Here is a 15,694-nt window from a genome sequence, read left to right as displayed (position 1 = left end):
CAATAATTGCAAATATTGTAACACCTCAATGGCTGTCATCCAGCCTTAGCATGATCTTTTATAAAAGGATTTTTTTTCATGCAGCCCTTGTACTGCATCTCATAGGTTAGTGTTTACTTCACTGGAAAGCTTCTACAGTGCTATTATTCTTGTAAGGCATGGTTTTGTTGCAGCTTTGGAGCCCTCCTGGAATTGCAGCTGCCCGCCCCAGCCAGACTGACACAAGTCATGTGCATGATTCCACGGTGAGGAAGGCAGCAGCAGTGTGCAGCTGTGTGAGGTGACTCCACGCCAGTCGAGGAGTGGGAGGGGCAGGAGCAGCGCATACATTAACCGACAACCGGGAAGCATTGCAGCCAGCCTCCACAGGGACAACCACACACACAACAGCGGAAAGATGGTCGCGATGCAACCGTCCCCCAATCTGTCTCCCTCGGAGTGGATCTGCTGTCTGGACAAGAGGTGAGTGAAAGGTCCGCGCGTAGAGGATGGTATGGTTCCCCACCACCACCCTCATCTTCTCCACCTCCTTATTCATTGAACCGAGTCAACGTGATAGACCAGAACCAGTGATCTCTGCAATGCAATGCGCCTCCTTTTTCAGCTTTCAGTGAGATTTAGTCTATATGTAGTATATCCTCAGTGATGATAAGGCGGATGTATACTGTACTCCACGGTTTTTTTTAGACACTGAGGCGGCGCTGTACGTCTTCTAGGAGCACACTGCACTGCACACGTTGTGATGGGTGGATGATGCACATGGTTGTACAGTATGTCTTTTAATGCACGTTTAAAAGCACTCCATTATATGCATGTTAGCGTTTTCCTCAAATTAACTGGAGGTGCTTTTCTTTGTCTATTCGTGTAATAACGCTGCACAAAGCTGGCTTTCAATTGAGGTTTCCTATCGGGAGGAAGAAAAATAAACCACTTGGGAAAGCTTGTGTGCCCTAATCACTGGAGGCTATGTATACCCGAAACAATGAAATAAAGAAGAGGAATGCACCCTACAGCTCTTGCACCCACACAAACAGTACACACCTCACGATGACACATCCTCGCGTTACCATTGGCAACGTCAGCCATCGTCAATGTAGATTGTAGAGGATACCATTCAGTTCAGCACCACCGATGGGAGTGGCTGACTCAGCATTATCTCATCTGCTTTTGTTTTGTCAAATCGTTTACCACAAAGAGATTTACATTGACACACTTATTATAGATAATAACTTATTTGTATGTGCAATTAAGTGCAATTAATTATGAGTTAACTGTGGACAAAATGCAGTTAATTGCGATTAAATGTTTTAATTGATTGACAGTCCTAATTTTTTCAAAAGGCAGAATGCACCCAATCAATTCATCTGATGTAATCCCAATATGACAAATTTGCATGGCGACTGCTATGGTAGTCTTTATTTGATGCCATTTCACTGAAACACCAATTTCTAAGCCTTCTGTTATTAAATTGTAGTAATTTGCATGTTGAACCATCATCTGTGAGTCTCGACTCTTTAAAAATATGAAAAAAATGGAAAACATACTGAAAATGATGATTTAATTTATTATTAAGTCCTCAAATAGGATGTCAAACTGCTGCATTTCCTGACGTGTTGATCATCATAGTGTTGAAATCATGCGCCCAGCTTCCTGGCAGTAACTGATAGGCCTCCATGAGTGCAGGCTGTGTTGTGAGATTAGATTGGACGGGATCTCATTGTGCATCACTCATCATGCACCTCTTCATTCGATCACAATCCGGCAGTGTGCATTTAGGAGCATTTCATCTGCGCTGACTGTTGATGTGTGCCTGTGAAGAGTAATGGTGGTAGAGGACAGTGAGAAGACTGCAGGGTTTAAGACGTGACCTTCTCCCATATATCTGTCCAAAGACATTTACTGCACTTGTGTGAAATATGAGATAAGATCTGATTAGTCTTGTGTCATCAAACCTCAGGAGGGTAGTAGTTAGTCCTGTCAACAACACCCATAGCTCTGCCCAGAATGCAAATTGGGGTTTTATTTCTCGTTTCTGAAGAAAAATAGAACCACTGGTGAAGCATACTTTTAGTTATAAGTTCGACACAACAAATACATTATCTGTTGTTTAGTAATAATATCAACTTTCACTATTATTTGTAAAAAATGTCATATGGCATCTTTTATTGATAATGATATTTTACAACTGTGTTTCTACCCATTAATATTCAGTGCTGTTTACAGATTCACAGGTTTGTGGTGGCACAGGTTGCTGCTGGGAAAAGTGTGAGTCTCTACTCCTGTTGTGTATTAGTCTATGGTTGTGTTACAAGTCTTTGACATCCTGCTTGGCTCAAAGAAGGACGAAACAATACACAGTTGTATGATAAAGCGTAAAAAAATCTCACTGTTATCGTATCGTTTAAACATTTATTATTATAACAATCAAATGTACAGTGCTCAGGTTATACCGTTATGAGTGTCTGAGAAGCCAGTGCACAGTCAAAAGTTTTTTGCCAACCGACCAGCTTGCACAACAAATGTGCAAAGAAGTAGTACAGTGCTGTAGCATATATTTTGCTGTAACGAAACATGACAGAAAGCAATTCACTTGACAGCTACATCTCTCCAGGTCACTGGTGCGTGTGAGTTACGAGAAGAAAAGCTCTCACTTGACCCTGATCTTCTTTTTCATCTTTTTCAGACTTTTGGATGTTAAATAGATTCAAGATCCGCTGGCAAAGTGTATGCGGTGTGCATTTGTGTGGTTTAAACAGGCATTCTCTGCTGTCATGACTAGCAGGGGGTTGTGGTGTTGAAGAGATGGCCGGAGATGAAGCAGTGAGTTCTCAGGTCACGTTTGTCCCACACTAAAAGGGGCGGCCGCAATGGACAGACACAGAGATCGAAGACGAAAAGGATTTTTAACTAGACAATACCAACTGACAAATTATATAATTTATTGATGAGACATTTTGGCTCCTGATGGATAGGTGAGGGGTGATGCTGGTAGGGGCCCTTTGACCCTGAGCAGTCAAGCGGTTTGTGTCCACCTGTCTAAAGCATTAACCCAGTCTACAAGGATGCATTGCTCTCTGTGCACTGAGGGCCAATCCTCAGGCATCACGACGATGATGCGAATGTGAGTCACATTAAAAAAAAAAGACCCGGCTGTAATGGCCCTGAGCTCATGGCAGATGTTGCGGGACTGGAGGACGTGTTGGCGGCATTTGCGTTTATTTGTGAGTACCTCCCTTGAGGACGCACAACAAACATCCACTTTGAGACAAAGCATGTGCATATGTGGATTTGGGGAATCGTTTGTGCCTGAGAGCTTACAAAGCACACCATAATGGGAGGATGGGAGGAGAGCATGTGAGTTTGGGTTTAATGGTGGGACTTAATGGATGGCGGAAAAAGTGAATATGACATTAATAGAGGGACAAAAATGCACAGCTTGAGGAAAAAAATGTTTTCATCTTTCTTGTCTTGGAGTAAAAGAGGAGTGGAGATTTGATGAGTTGGGAATGAAAAGAGGAAGGAAGGAGAGGAGATAGGAAACCTTCAGCGCATTCTGTATCAGTGCACAGATGCATGGATGAGTCACTAGTAAGAAAAAAATAAGTGAATGAATGACGCAGTGTGTGTTTGTGTTACTCTCAGTGGCTTTGGCTCTGTGCTGTTTCAGCACCACATTGTTGAACATAATGTTGACGCTCTCACACCAAACTTCAGTGTTCTCTCAAGATGTGTGTGTGTTGTGTGCGTGTTCAGACTTAATAGCATTAGAAATAGAAGCAGGACTAAATGAGCTCTTGCATCAACACTCTGTAGGAGGTCTGAGACAAGAAGAAATGCCCGCAGCGCCCTACTGTTAGCATTAAGACATTAAAGTCACATTAAAAGAATACAATTGCAAAAACTTCCAAAGCTAGGCCACCAGTGCTTCATATTTTAGCTGCAAATAGCCAGCATTGTTGCGCATCCGTCTGTTTGTAATGTATACTCTGCACAATTAACCGGTTGCATCATGACATGCAACTAAGCATGTGCGTTGTAAGTCTTTAAGTTTAGAGGCTGCATGCAGATCCTTTGATGCGGGTTTTAATGCTTAATCACCGGTCTTTTCTGCTTAGGCCGTCGGAGCGCTCAGGAGAGGATGTGGATATTATTCTGACCAGATTGAAACAAGTTAAAGCCTTCCACAAGTTTCCACCTCCACTCTTGCTGCAGATCTGCACCTGTGCCTTTTATGAATGTCTGGAGAAAGGCATCACGTGTATGTATGACACACACACATACTGTAAATGCAACCATACAATACATGTTGATAAACTACAGCACCTATGCAGTATCTCACAAATGTGAATACAGTCGTGCCTCGCCACATCGCGCGTCAAATTTTGTGGCTTCACCCCATCATGGTTTTTCAAAAATACACGAATTAATAAAAAATGCTGTTTTGTGGTTAAATATGGCCTAATATTAGTAAAAAATATGTATATTGAAGCCAATTTGCAATTTGTTACCTAAATTAACAATTTTCAAGTGTAAAAATGACTAAATGAAGTTAACTACTAGGGCTGGGTGATATGGACCAAAACTCATATCCTGATATATGTAGGTTGAATATCAATATATGCGTGTCAAGTTGTTTTATTGTAATAAATACTTAACATGAGAAAGTTTAAAGCTTCATGCAAGATGCACATAAACATTTTTTAAACTAAAAATAGCCTCTAAAATAATGTAGGCCATTCTCATTCTGAAGTAAATATAGAAAAGTCAACTATAATCTTTTTTTTATAACAATGTGTTCAAATCCTCAGCTAATAACGAAAGAGCAAAATATGAAGCAGTGCCCGGTTTAAGAGGAAAGTTTAAAATGTCAGCAACTCAAAATAGGAGTATTTTTGTAGGTGAACATTTTTAGAAGACACAAGCATGTCCTTATTTTGTGCCAGGAACACCAACCTGTCAACTGCATCAGGCTTAGCAACTGTCTGTCTAACTTCCTTGTATACTTGTGGTAGATCTTGTCATGCTAAATAATTGTCACTGCGAAGCTCGCTAGACAACGCGAGTCCATAGTTTTCGGTAGGTTTTTAAAGCCACTGTTTTCCACTGTTGCAATGGGGACCATATCTTAGCAATGTGACAGGGCACCTCTTTATAATAGCACACCACTTTGCTTTTCTTTTCATGAGGAACACAACAGGAGCGTGGCAGACAGCGTGCAACTTCACACATTCCTCATTGGAGTTTGTGCCAAGTTTTAAGGTGGTGAAATTTTTTTTTATGCTCTGAATTTGAATTTGAAGTACCTCCAAATTACTGAGCTACCGCTTTTTCCTTGCTGACTAATTCTTCCACCGCAGACGCTGTCGCTTCAACTGGAGCCCGTTGTTGCCAACTTTTCAGTAAGAAAAGTAGCCATTGGCTGTCCTAGAAGTCACTACAAGTCGCTAGATCACATCATCATCGAATTTGCATCTGGTGTTGCAAAAAGTTGTAGGAAAAAAGCACAGCCTCGTAGGAGAGACAAAAAAAAGGGACACCTTTACATTTATAACTACAAATAAACTTGATTCTTGGTTTAGTAATTTAAAATTGTTCACAATTTCATCAAAACAAAAAATATATATCTCAGCCAGCCCCTCTCAAAGTTCTCCCATCACACCATGGCTATTGAGAACCTTTTAAAAGTAGCACAATTGAACAGCGAATAACAGATTATGCTGTGTTTATTCTATGGCTCACATTAACATGACTCAGTGTGGTTCATGAGTAGCACACTCGTCTGGTGAATATATGTAATAGTAACTGGTTTATCAATTACTTACATCCACCCAAAGAATTGTAAGCTATTCCACTTCATTTTACAAATAAAGTGTAGCAATTGACGAACAATAAAATATAAACACCCTCCACTTTTATCCAGGCTTACTGAAGATTAAGAAACATTTGCGTTTTAGATCTCGCTGTGTAAAACAGGGAGAGCTCCACCCCCGTGGCATCGCGGCTTTTAAGCTGACTGTATACTGCCAGCTTGTGACTGCCTTTGGGCGGGGCGGACCGGTCAACACCACCCGCTATTACTTAGTGAGAAAGCAAAATGCAGAACAATATGTGCTTCCACTTTTGAGTCCCCAAATACCAGAAAACTCCCCAACGATGCTAGAAAAAGTCGCTAAATTTGTCGCTAGTCGCTTTTGAGAAAATATGTCGTCAAGGCGGGTTGGAATGTCACCAGATGTAGCGACAAACACTGCTGCAGCTGCCGGACTTCTGCTCCGCCCCTCCTCCCTCCTCCTGCATGCAACAATTGGGCAGCGCACATACAGTCTATATCGATATCAACAATATGGTTGGTTTTGATATCGTTCGTGTAAAGTAAATATTGATATTTTATAGATATCGATATATCGCCCAACCAGTCCAGGGTGTACCCCGCCTGTAGCCCGAAGTCAGCTGGTGTAGGCTCCAGCATGCCCCCACGACCCTAATGACGAGAAGCGGCATAGAAAATGGATTGATGGATATATCGCCCAGCCCTATTAACCGCATATATAAGGCATTTAGAAGATGCATCCAGACACTGTGAATGATATGTAGTATTCTACACCGGTCACTAGGTGTCAGTAATGTTACTATTATGTTCGGTGAGACATCCAAGCGCCAGACATGATCGGCACAGCAACAGGCTTTTATTACAGGTTTACATATTATTACACATTATTACATATTTATAGCAACACACACCAGCACAAGTCGTATGTATGTCTTAAATGGCTTATTTTCTCTTATTATGTCTACTAGATTGGGTAATGCGAGTGTAAAGGTGTCTATGGGGTGCTGTTTCATGTCTAAAAAACATTTATAGAAGTGTTTATAAACAGGTTTTCTATGCCCTAACTATGAAAAATTCCATTTATAAATAAGGAATCCTACTTTGTGAAAATTCACTCATCAAGGTTGGGTCTGGAACCAATTAACTGCGATAAACGAGGTATTACTATACACCCCACACATTTGAGCAACCATTTTATTATATCATCTCAAGGGACCCTTTCATTTGAGCTGAATTGTGGTATTTTGTCCTGCGATTGGTCGGTGACCATTCCAGGGTGTACCCTGTCACTCGCCGAAGTTAGCTAGGACAGATTCCAGCACACCCCGTGACTATAATGAGGACGCGCGGCATAGAAAATTAATGCATTATTTGTTGAATTTTGCGGTACAACTGCATCTCATGATATGAATGCCCAGTGTGATACATTGTCAGCCTCTAAAACCATTTCTTGTTTTACTCTGAAAAAGCATTTTTTCAAATACGACTTTTTTCCTCAAGAGGCAACAGTCAGTTACTTTGGCCTATAAAATGGAGAGGTCAACCACAACAGTCATTTGAGAATATAACATCAGTGTGGTTTTTCGGTTCGGTTGAATGTATTTTCAAATAAATGTGGTTACAGTGTTTCGACAGGGAGACATCGGCACGAGCTGGTATGCTGTTCTGTCTGGCTCCCTTGATGTCAAAGTGTCTGAAACCGCCAACCACCAGGTAAATCTCTTAGTCCAACCCATGTTGAACCACACACACCAATAGATCCATTCATTTTACTTGTTCAGCTCAAGTGTGTTCGATTGTGCTCAATGTTGCAAAATTTTATAACCATCACCTATTATTTTGGTGCCCGCTGACGCTGGTCTTCTGCTTGAGCTCATGTTTCTATGCTTTAGCGTGCAGGAGCAAAGCATGGCAAAGTGTGTACTGTACAGAGAGTATGGGGAGAGGAGTGACATATGAGAAAAGAGTAAGAGGATTTGTTCCAGTAAAAAGGCTAAGATCCCAGTCATTTTGAATTGTCATTTAGCGTGAATGCAGCCCACTTGGTGGCCTAGTTTCTGCGTCTATATTTGAAATGTCACTTTGGACAGCTTTCTATAGAATTCAGAATAAAAGTGATGACTGCACACCTTCAGACTTTCCAATTAGAGATATTTACAGGAAAATTTGATTTTCTGTCCTTTATGTGTGAATGCATTTACATCAATTACCATTTATTAATTTAAGTCCCGTGGGCACTTCAATGATTTAAAACACAGCTGAGTAAATGTGTTCATTCGATAAAAAATAGACAGATAAAAAATTTAGCTGGTTGATAATTGTGCAAATTATCGTGAATATTCAAGATTATCTCAACATTTTTTAGACTTATTTTTTCCATTCACTGTGGTCATGAGAGGTGTCATTCACATTTGAACCACTAGATGGTACTCAAGTATAGTGTACGCCGGTGTTACTGTGTGAGCCACATTAGCTTGACACAGAGATTGCCTGTTTGTATGTTTTTGCAATGTAGCCAGCAACATTGTCTGCTTTGTGGGCGCGCACCATTTAGGACTGTTTTGTTTATATTTGATGACCCAACGCTTCAGTAAGCGTTGACTGTCAGGACGAAGGCTCTGCTGCCCGAGCACCTGCCTCAGTGTTTTCTTGTCGTCCAGCCTGCGTGTCACAGATAGACGAGCTGACACGCATACATGCACATGTCAATTTATCAAGGACGTCATAATTATCAACCTTTTTTTTTTTAATCGTTCGATTTCTTGATTATCGTGACAGGCCTAGTGTTCACATAAAGTACAAACTTCAGAACAGATCTTCTACTTTTATTCCTTAATGTGCTAATCTTAAAATACATCTATGCTGTGTTGTCATGTACGTAGGATGCAGTCACCATCTGTACACTGGGGATCGGGACAGCCTTTGGGGAGTCCATCCTGGACAACACACCGCGTCACGCCACCATCGTCAGCAGAGAGACCAGCGAACTGCTTCGCATTGAACAGAGGGAGTTCAAGAGCCTCTGGGAGGTGGGGCGAGTGAAGAGAGTGTGTGATGCAAGCTAAGATGCTTTGGAAATGCTTGACATGAGATATTCAGACAAGCCTTTATTGCTGTTGCCTTTGTAACAACAAGAGGCCTGTCCACCAGTAGACTTTATTGCCCCCTAGTGCACTTTGTGACAGCTCTCCTCTGGAATGGTACTCAGTTGCGCGCTGACCTACTTCGAGTCCAAACAATCGGAATTTTGATCTGCACCAAATTGCACACTTTCATAAATACCTACTTTTTGCATAATATGACAGAATTTTGTCATTAAAATGCATGCATTTTCCGAGCATTTAAATGACATAAACAACCATGACAATGACAAAAAACAATCAAAAGATATTGATCTGTGGCCTTATCCCTGCATCACTGGTGTCTCTCTTGTTTCCAGTCCTATTTAAGACTCTCTGCGGGCTTCCTTGTTGAGGTTTGGCCTCCATAGGCTTCTCCATTCACAAGGTCGCTTGTCCTTGGCAGAGAAACTGCTCTCTCACAAAATTCACTGTCACGATTCAAGAGGCTGCGAGTGGCCATTCTGCTGTTTAGTCTCTTATTTTGCAGCATCTAATTACATTGATGCCATTTTCTTAACAAATGCACATATAGATACAGTATGTGTTACTGCCACTAGTGAAATCCTCTGTTTCTAATGTGGCAAGTTTTTCAAGGGTGAAATATGCGGTATTTTCAGTGTTCCATTGAGCACCAGTGAGCATATCCATCAGGCAATATTTTGTTGCTGTTCATTGAAAAACATGTATTACTGTTTTTTCAAGCTTTTTTTTCTCTGAAACACGAATCTAATTAGTTTTTGTTGTTTGTCAGATATGTACAAAGAAAATAAACCCAAAAATCTGCAGCTACATGTTTTCATTGGACAGAGACATTTGGAACAATTGGTGTTTTCTGAGGACTTTATAAATATAAATTGCTAAAATACAATTTTGAAGAATTAGTCTTGGATTATATGCCATGTTTCCATGACGTAGTTATATTGTTCTTGTTATGAAACATCTTCATACTTCCTTATCATCGCTATAGTGGGCCTTTCGATACGTGATGTCACCATTTTGTGAGATGAGACAAAAGTTGCTTAACGCAGCGTGTGTTATGTTGTTATTGAGCATACTGTATATACAGTACATATTGAGCATAGTGTTTGTCAGCTAAGTGCACACACTTACGTCTCCTCCTCGGCTGCCTATTTTAGGACATGAAACAGGAAACGGAGCCTAAGGTTGTGCTCGTTTCAGTCTTATTCACTCCATAGCAAAAGGGTCTTTTGTGATTTGTCTTTGTGTTTGTGCGGCAAGACTAGAAAGCTGGAGGATGAAGGCAGTCATGTGTTTGAAGACAGGATAAAAGAAACCAGCGCTGATGCACCATTCTCACCAAGTCAAAATGACGAATAAACAGGAATTAAATGGAGAACAGTGTGTTGTTTTTAGTATCCGTCAGCATGCTCAAATGCATTAAGCTATGCAAAGCCAGTTTAATCCTTTGTCCCTTTCTATTACTATACATTTATTTTGGCCACTTCCTCTCTCTTGTGTTGGCCATGTTGTGCCTTTTGTCTTTCTTCCTCCCACTCGATCCTCACTCTCATTACCCCTTTTCTTTCCCCTTCCCCTCTAGAGTAGCTCAGTAATAGAGCGACTCGATCACTGTGGTAACCTGGGAGAGAAAAGTGGTTTGCTTCTTGGTTGGGTTGATGTGGGAGAGAGAGAAAGAGAGAGAGAGAGAGCGAGAGAGAGAGAGAGAGAAAGGAGGCCAGTGGCTTGTGTAGTGCACGATGCAATCAGGCGGCGTGTGTGAGTATCGTAAAGGAGCAGAGGGCAGCTCTCAGGGGTACCACTTCTTCTACTATTAGGCAAAATTAGGGTGTTTCCTCAGGTGAGTTTGGATCCTCGCCTGCAGATGTGTTGTTATTATGTTATGTCAAAATAATTGTTATACATCATGGACCACTTGTGGATTGTTTCATGTCTTCGAGGCTGTTTTTATTTGTGTGCACATTAGCTGAAAGATGCTGCCTCTATTTGTTTTTCAGTGTGTGTGCTCAGAATACATGGGTTGCTTGGTAATGACCTTGCGAATAGAGCAGTGGCACATCCAGGCTCACTTACACAATTTGCAAAAGCATCTATGCATTCAGTCTGTACACTAGTAGTTGTGCATCTAAATGACCTCGGCTGTACAAAGGGCATTGTTTTGACATAGCGGTGTCTGTGTGTGTCTCTCTGACAGTAAAACGGTGTGACAGTGTTGAATACAGAATGATGTATAACAGAGCAAACAGCTTTTTCCAAAGCAGGCCACTTTTTATTGGGTAGCCAATGTAATAAATGGATGTGTGTTGTATTCTTTATTATTAAGTGACATATGATGTCAATGTTGATTATGTGATTTTGTAAGTTTAATTCCGTGGGAGAAAACCCTTCATTCAAATGATTGGACTGTGACACGTGCTTGTGTGTGTTTGGTTGTGTAGAAGCATCGGCAAAGCCTGGCTGGACTGTTGGCCCCCCCTTATGGAGCGATGGAGAGTGGATCCAACAATGACAGTGAGTAAACAAGAACTGGAATAAAAGAAACACTGTAGATGTTGCAGATATACTTCCTTACTTGACCCAACTTTAGTTCCACTTTGCCAGTAGATGTGTGTAATGTAGTAATATCAAGCAGTATATACAGTATGTCTTTATATTCAGGGTCGATAGATTAATACAGTCGTCCCTTGCCAATTCGCGGTTCGAATTTTGCGGCTTCACTCATATGCATATTGAATCATATTTTACGTATTCTTGGCCTAAATTAAGCATTTTCAAGCATAAAAATGGCTGAATGAAATGAAATACAAATATAAGGCATTCAGAAGAGCATTCAAACACAGGATATGTCGTATTCTAAACTGATCTCTCTGTGTCAGTAATATTACATTGTTGAGACAAAGCCACAGCAGGAAGTACGCTATCCAGAACTCTCCCAATGCTAATGTGTGAGTAGACATAAGACATATTAGACATAATATGTCTTATTTTCTGTTATTATGTCTACTATATTGGGCAATACGAGTATAAATGTTATTTCATTTCTAGAGGGCTCCAATGTTAGAACCGTAATTAGAAGGTTGTTAACAGGTTTATATCCTCTCAAAATATTCCATTTGTAAAGAAGGAATCCTACGTTGTGGAGATTCACTTATCACGGTCGGGTCTGGAACCATTTAACAGCGATAAACGAGGGATTACTGTACATGCAAACTGACAGGTGGCGTCAAACAACTCCCCAAGTGAGTCTAAGCGTTTTGTCTTGTCAGTCTCCTTGAGAGATGCATCCACGACACAGAGACCTGCTCACAAGTTGGCAAACAACAAAGGACGAGCTACGGTAGTATTTTTAATATGATCATCAATGAAGCAGAGTCATCAAACACCTGTTGAGCAACTACGAAATATGATATCCTTTTATTCACTGATATTGAAAACAGGATTTTAGAAGTTATTTATTTGTCTTTTTTGTCCTATTTATGAAAAACAGTGGCTATCTTATGGTCAGGGTCTTATATTTGGGTCAATACGGTAGTTAATTTGTATGTACTTACTTTAAACCAGAGGTGTCCAAACTTTTTCCACCCAGAGCCGCCTATGGAAAAGACAAAGGATGTTAGGGCCATTTTGATACTTTTTTATTTTGGAAAAAGGCTAAAAAAAGACAAAAGATTTAAAGACAAAACTTTGTGTTTTGGTGACAAAGGCAATTATTAACACCTTTTATTACACCCTTTTGCTCTTTTTTCCATTGTTGCTGTTTTTTTTTTTTGTTTAATTTAATTTCAAACTGTGTCGTGGGCCAATAAAAAAACCAGCTGCAGGCCACAAAAGGTCCCCCGGGCCATAGTTTGGACACCGCTGCTTTAAACATACTTTTTCCTCTTGATTGTTATCAGATGTGTAAGCATGAAAAATATCTGCCTCCTGTAAAAAAAAAAATAAATAAAAAAATTGTCAAATCGACCGAATCTGGTTATGTTTCCTCCTTAGGACTTGCAGACAAAGACAACATGAACTCAGACTCTGCAAGCAAAACTCACAACAAGGTAACTACCCAATATATCACCATGTAGGCCTGTGTTGATTCATAAATAAACTGTCAGTGAATTGTTTGCTTCAAGGGGAATCATCTTGTGTTACAGAGTTGTTTGTGGCATATTGGAAAAAAATATAGACAAATTGCACACGGCTGCATACTTTCATGTCTGTGAATGAACGAGAATGCCAGAGTAGCTGTGTGTGTGTGTGTTTGTGTGTGTGTATACAGTACTGTGTGTTCACTGAGCAGAGACAAGCAATGACTCACCGCTGTGATCCTCTGTAGTTATGCTAATACTAGATAATGCATGCGCATGAAAGAAAGATCCTATCGGCCCAATTAGTATGCCCTGCTTTGTTGCTTGGAAGCGCAGCAGAGTGAGCGTACACGTGTTGTCTGCCCTCTTACTCTGTCACAGATGCAAGTGTGAACTGTACACCTTTTTTCTTGCGCCGACCATGCATTAATGAATGAACAGCTAGGATTTTTAATATTTTCAAGGAGATGAAGTTCCATCTACACCCATAGTTTATTCTGAATTCAAAACAATATTTAAGTGATTGAACATTTTAAAAGTGTGGCTTCTTAGCAATATTGAAGAAATACTCAAACTGTATTAACTGTACATACAACTGTATATACTGCACAGTTGCCCCTCGCTACATCACAGTTCGAACACTGCGCCCTCACTATCACGTTTTTCAAAAATTAATTAATTAATTAATTAATTAATGCTGTTTTGTGGTTGAATATGGTCTATTATTAGTGAAAAAATGTATATTTAGGCAAATTGTATGTATTAGTGGCCTAATGTAAGCATTTTCATGCCTAAAAATGGCTGAATGAACAAAAATACAAATATAAGGCATTTGAAAGACATGATATGAAGTGTAAAACACTATCTGTGACTTGTAGTGTGCGCCTGTAAGAAGCAGGGCCTGGGAAGTGACCTGTGTGACATCAGCTAGAGTTGACAAGATGAGTGCCAGCAGCTGGTTAGCACTGTAGAGAATGACTGACAGCAGCCTCTGTATGAATGTTCACTGCATGTGTTCTCTGCTTGTTAGTAAAGCGAATGAAGTGCATCGTGAGTCTCTCCTTAACCACAAACAGCGGCAATAGAGTCGTATTCTACACTGGTATAAAGTTACATTGATGAGACAATTACCACCAGGAATTACGCTGTCACGTGTGAGTCTGGCTTATCTTATTTATGTCCAAGATGGCTTATTTTCTATTGGGTAATACAAGTGTAAAGGTGACTATAGGGGTGCTATTTCATGTCTACAGGGCTCTAATAATGTTAAAAGCCTTATTTAGAAGGGATGACTTTTATTCAGCTAAGTTTGTGATTTATAATTAGCATGATTATAACTTACAGTCGTCCCTTGCCACATCACGGTTCGAATTTCGCAGCTTCACTCGATGACGGTTTTTCAAGAATATATTAATAAATCATGCTGTTTCATGTGGTTGAATACGGCCTATTATTAGTGAAATAATGCATATTACTTATTTTTTGCCTAAATGAAGCATTTTCAAGCATAAAAATGGCTAAATGAACTGAGAGACAAATATAAGGCATTTAAAAGACGCCTTCAAAGACATTGATGAAATGTAGTATTCTACACTAGTCACTCGGTGACAGTAATGTCTTATTTGTCTTAAATGGCTTATTTACCCTTATTTAGTCTACTATATTGGGTATTACAGTGGCAGGGTTTCCGCTACATGTAATTGGTCGTGGCAGGGCGCCACTACAAAATAAACGTCGCCACACTTTGAAAATTAGGTTCGTTTTTTTTTTACACTTGAAAAACAATTTTAAGTAATATATGGTATGAATGGATATATATGCTATATAGATACATATATAGCTTACTATTTGTGCACATATTGACCACAATTAGTCTGAAAAATATTTAAAATATCATAAAAATGTTTCACTGCTCTTTATTTTGATAAGCATGTACTGGAATTGCCTGTCTGCCTTGCTGGCACTTGCACATGTATGACCAGATACGTGACACGTCTTGTGCTGACTTTCACTTTGTTTCTCATTATCGGGAGAATGAACAATAGCCCGTAAAATGTGGAGTCAATTGATGACAACTTGTCACATGCTAAGCCTGTCTACTCCAGCATGTTTGATCCCTCACGTTTCAATCTCATTCCACTTTCTGGCATTTTTGTTTACACATATTGCCTGGCTGGCGGCATCTAGCTAGCTACAAGTGGCTATTACGTTCATGGGATTCATTGATCGTCATCACAACTTACTTTTTTAAAGTGTCACTTAACAATCTCTTGTTATCATTATAATACTTATAGCGTGTCTTGAAAACACTAGTTGTGTGTCAAAGTTGTTCAACAGAAACACAAAGTGTGTACATCTTTAGACTGACGCTATCACAGGGGTCTCCGACAGGTAGCCCACCAGCTGATATTGAGTAGTTGAAAGAATATTTGCTTCACCTCTTAGTATTTTTATAAGTGTTCTATTCAAACATGAGCCCTGTATTCAATGACACATGAGCACACTGAGTGGAGATGTGTTTTGTAAATAAAGTGCAATTTAAAAGTAGTTTTAAGTTGAATACACCTGTGCTATCACCCTGGATTCTGAATGTATAATCCATACAGGATAGATTTCTATAATCACAATATTTAAGTTGTTATTTTGCTAATTATGTTATTTTCAAATAAATATATTATTGAACAGTT

The 15,694-nt window shown here is 39.9% G+C and overlaps 1 protein-coding gene across 1 annotated transcript in view; it reads left to right on the top strand.

The window, feature by feature from the left end:
* The first annotated feature begins 267 nt into the window (after window positions 1–267).
* The window catches only part of LOC129170895 (rap guanine nucleotide exchange factor 4-like), a 31,719-nt gene continuing 16,292 nt past the window's right edge, over window positions 268–15,694 (top strand). The window contains exons 1-6 of the mRNA XM_054759019.1: window positions 268–462; window positions 4,116–4,258; window positions 7,455–7,543; window positions 8,713–8,859; window positions 11,370–11,442; window positions 12,922–12,977. Of these exons, the coding sequence (XP_054614994.1) occupies window positions 398–462; window positions 4,116–4,258; window positions 7,455–7,543; window positions 8,713–8,859; window positions 11,370–11,442; window positions 12,922–12,977 (573 nt within the window). The 5' untranslated portion in view covers window positions 268–397. The remainder of the gene's footprint in view (window positions 463–4,115; window positions 4,259–7,454; window positions 7,544–8,712; window positions 8,860–11,369; window positions 11,443–12,921; window positions 12,978–15,694) is intronic.

The sequence above is a fragment of the Dunckerocampus dactyliophorus genome, chromosome 2 (genome assembly GCF_027744805.1).
Source record: "Dunckerocampus dactyliophorus isolate RoL2022-P2 chromosome 2, RoL_Ddac_1.1, whole genome shotgun sequence".
Classification (NCBI taxonomy): domain Eukaryota; kingdom Metazoa; phylum Chordata; class Actinopteri; order Syngnathiformes; family Syngnathidae; genus Dunckerocampus; species Dunckerocampus dactyliophorus.
This window is presented reverse-complemented; position numbering and strand designations above follow the sequence as displayed.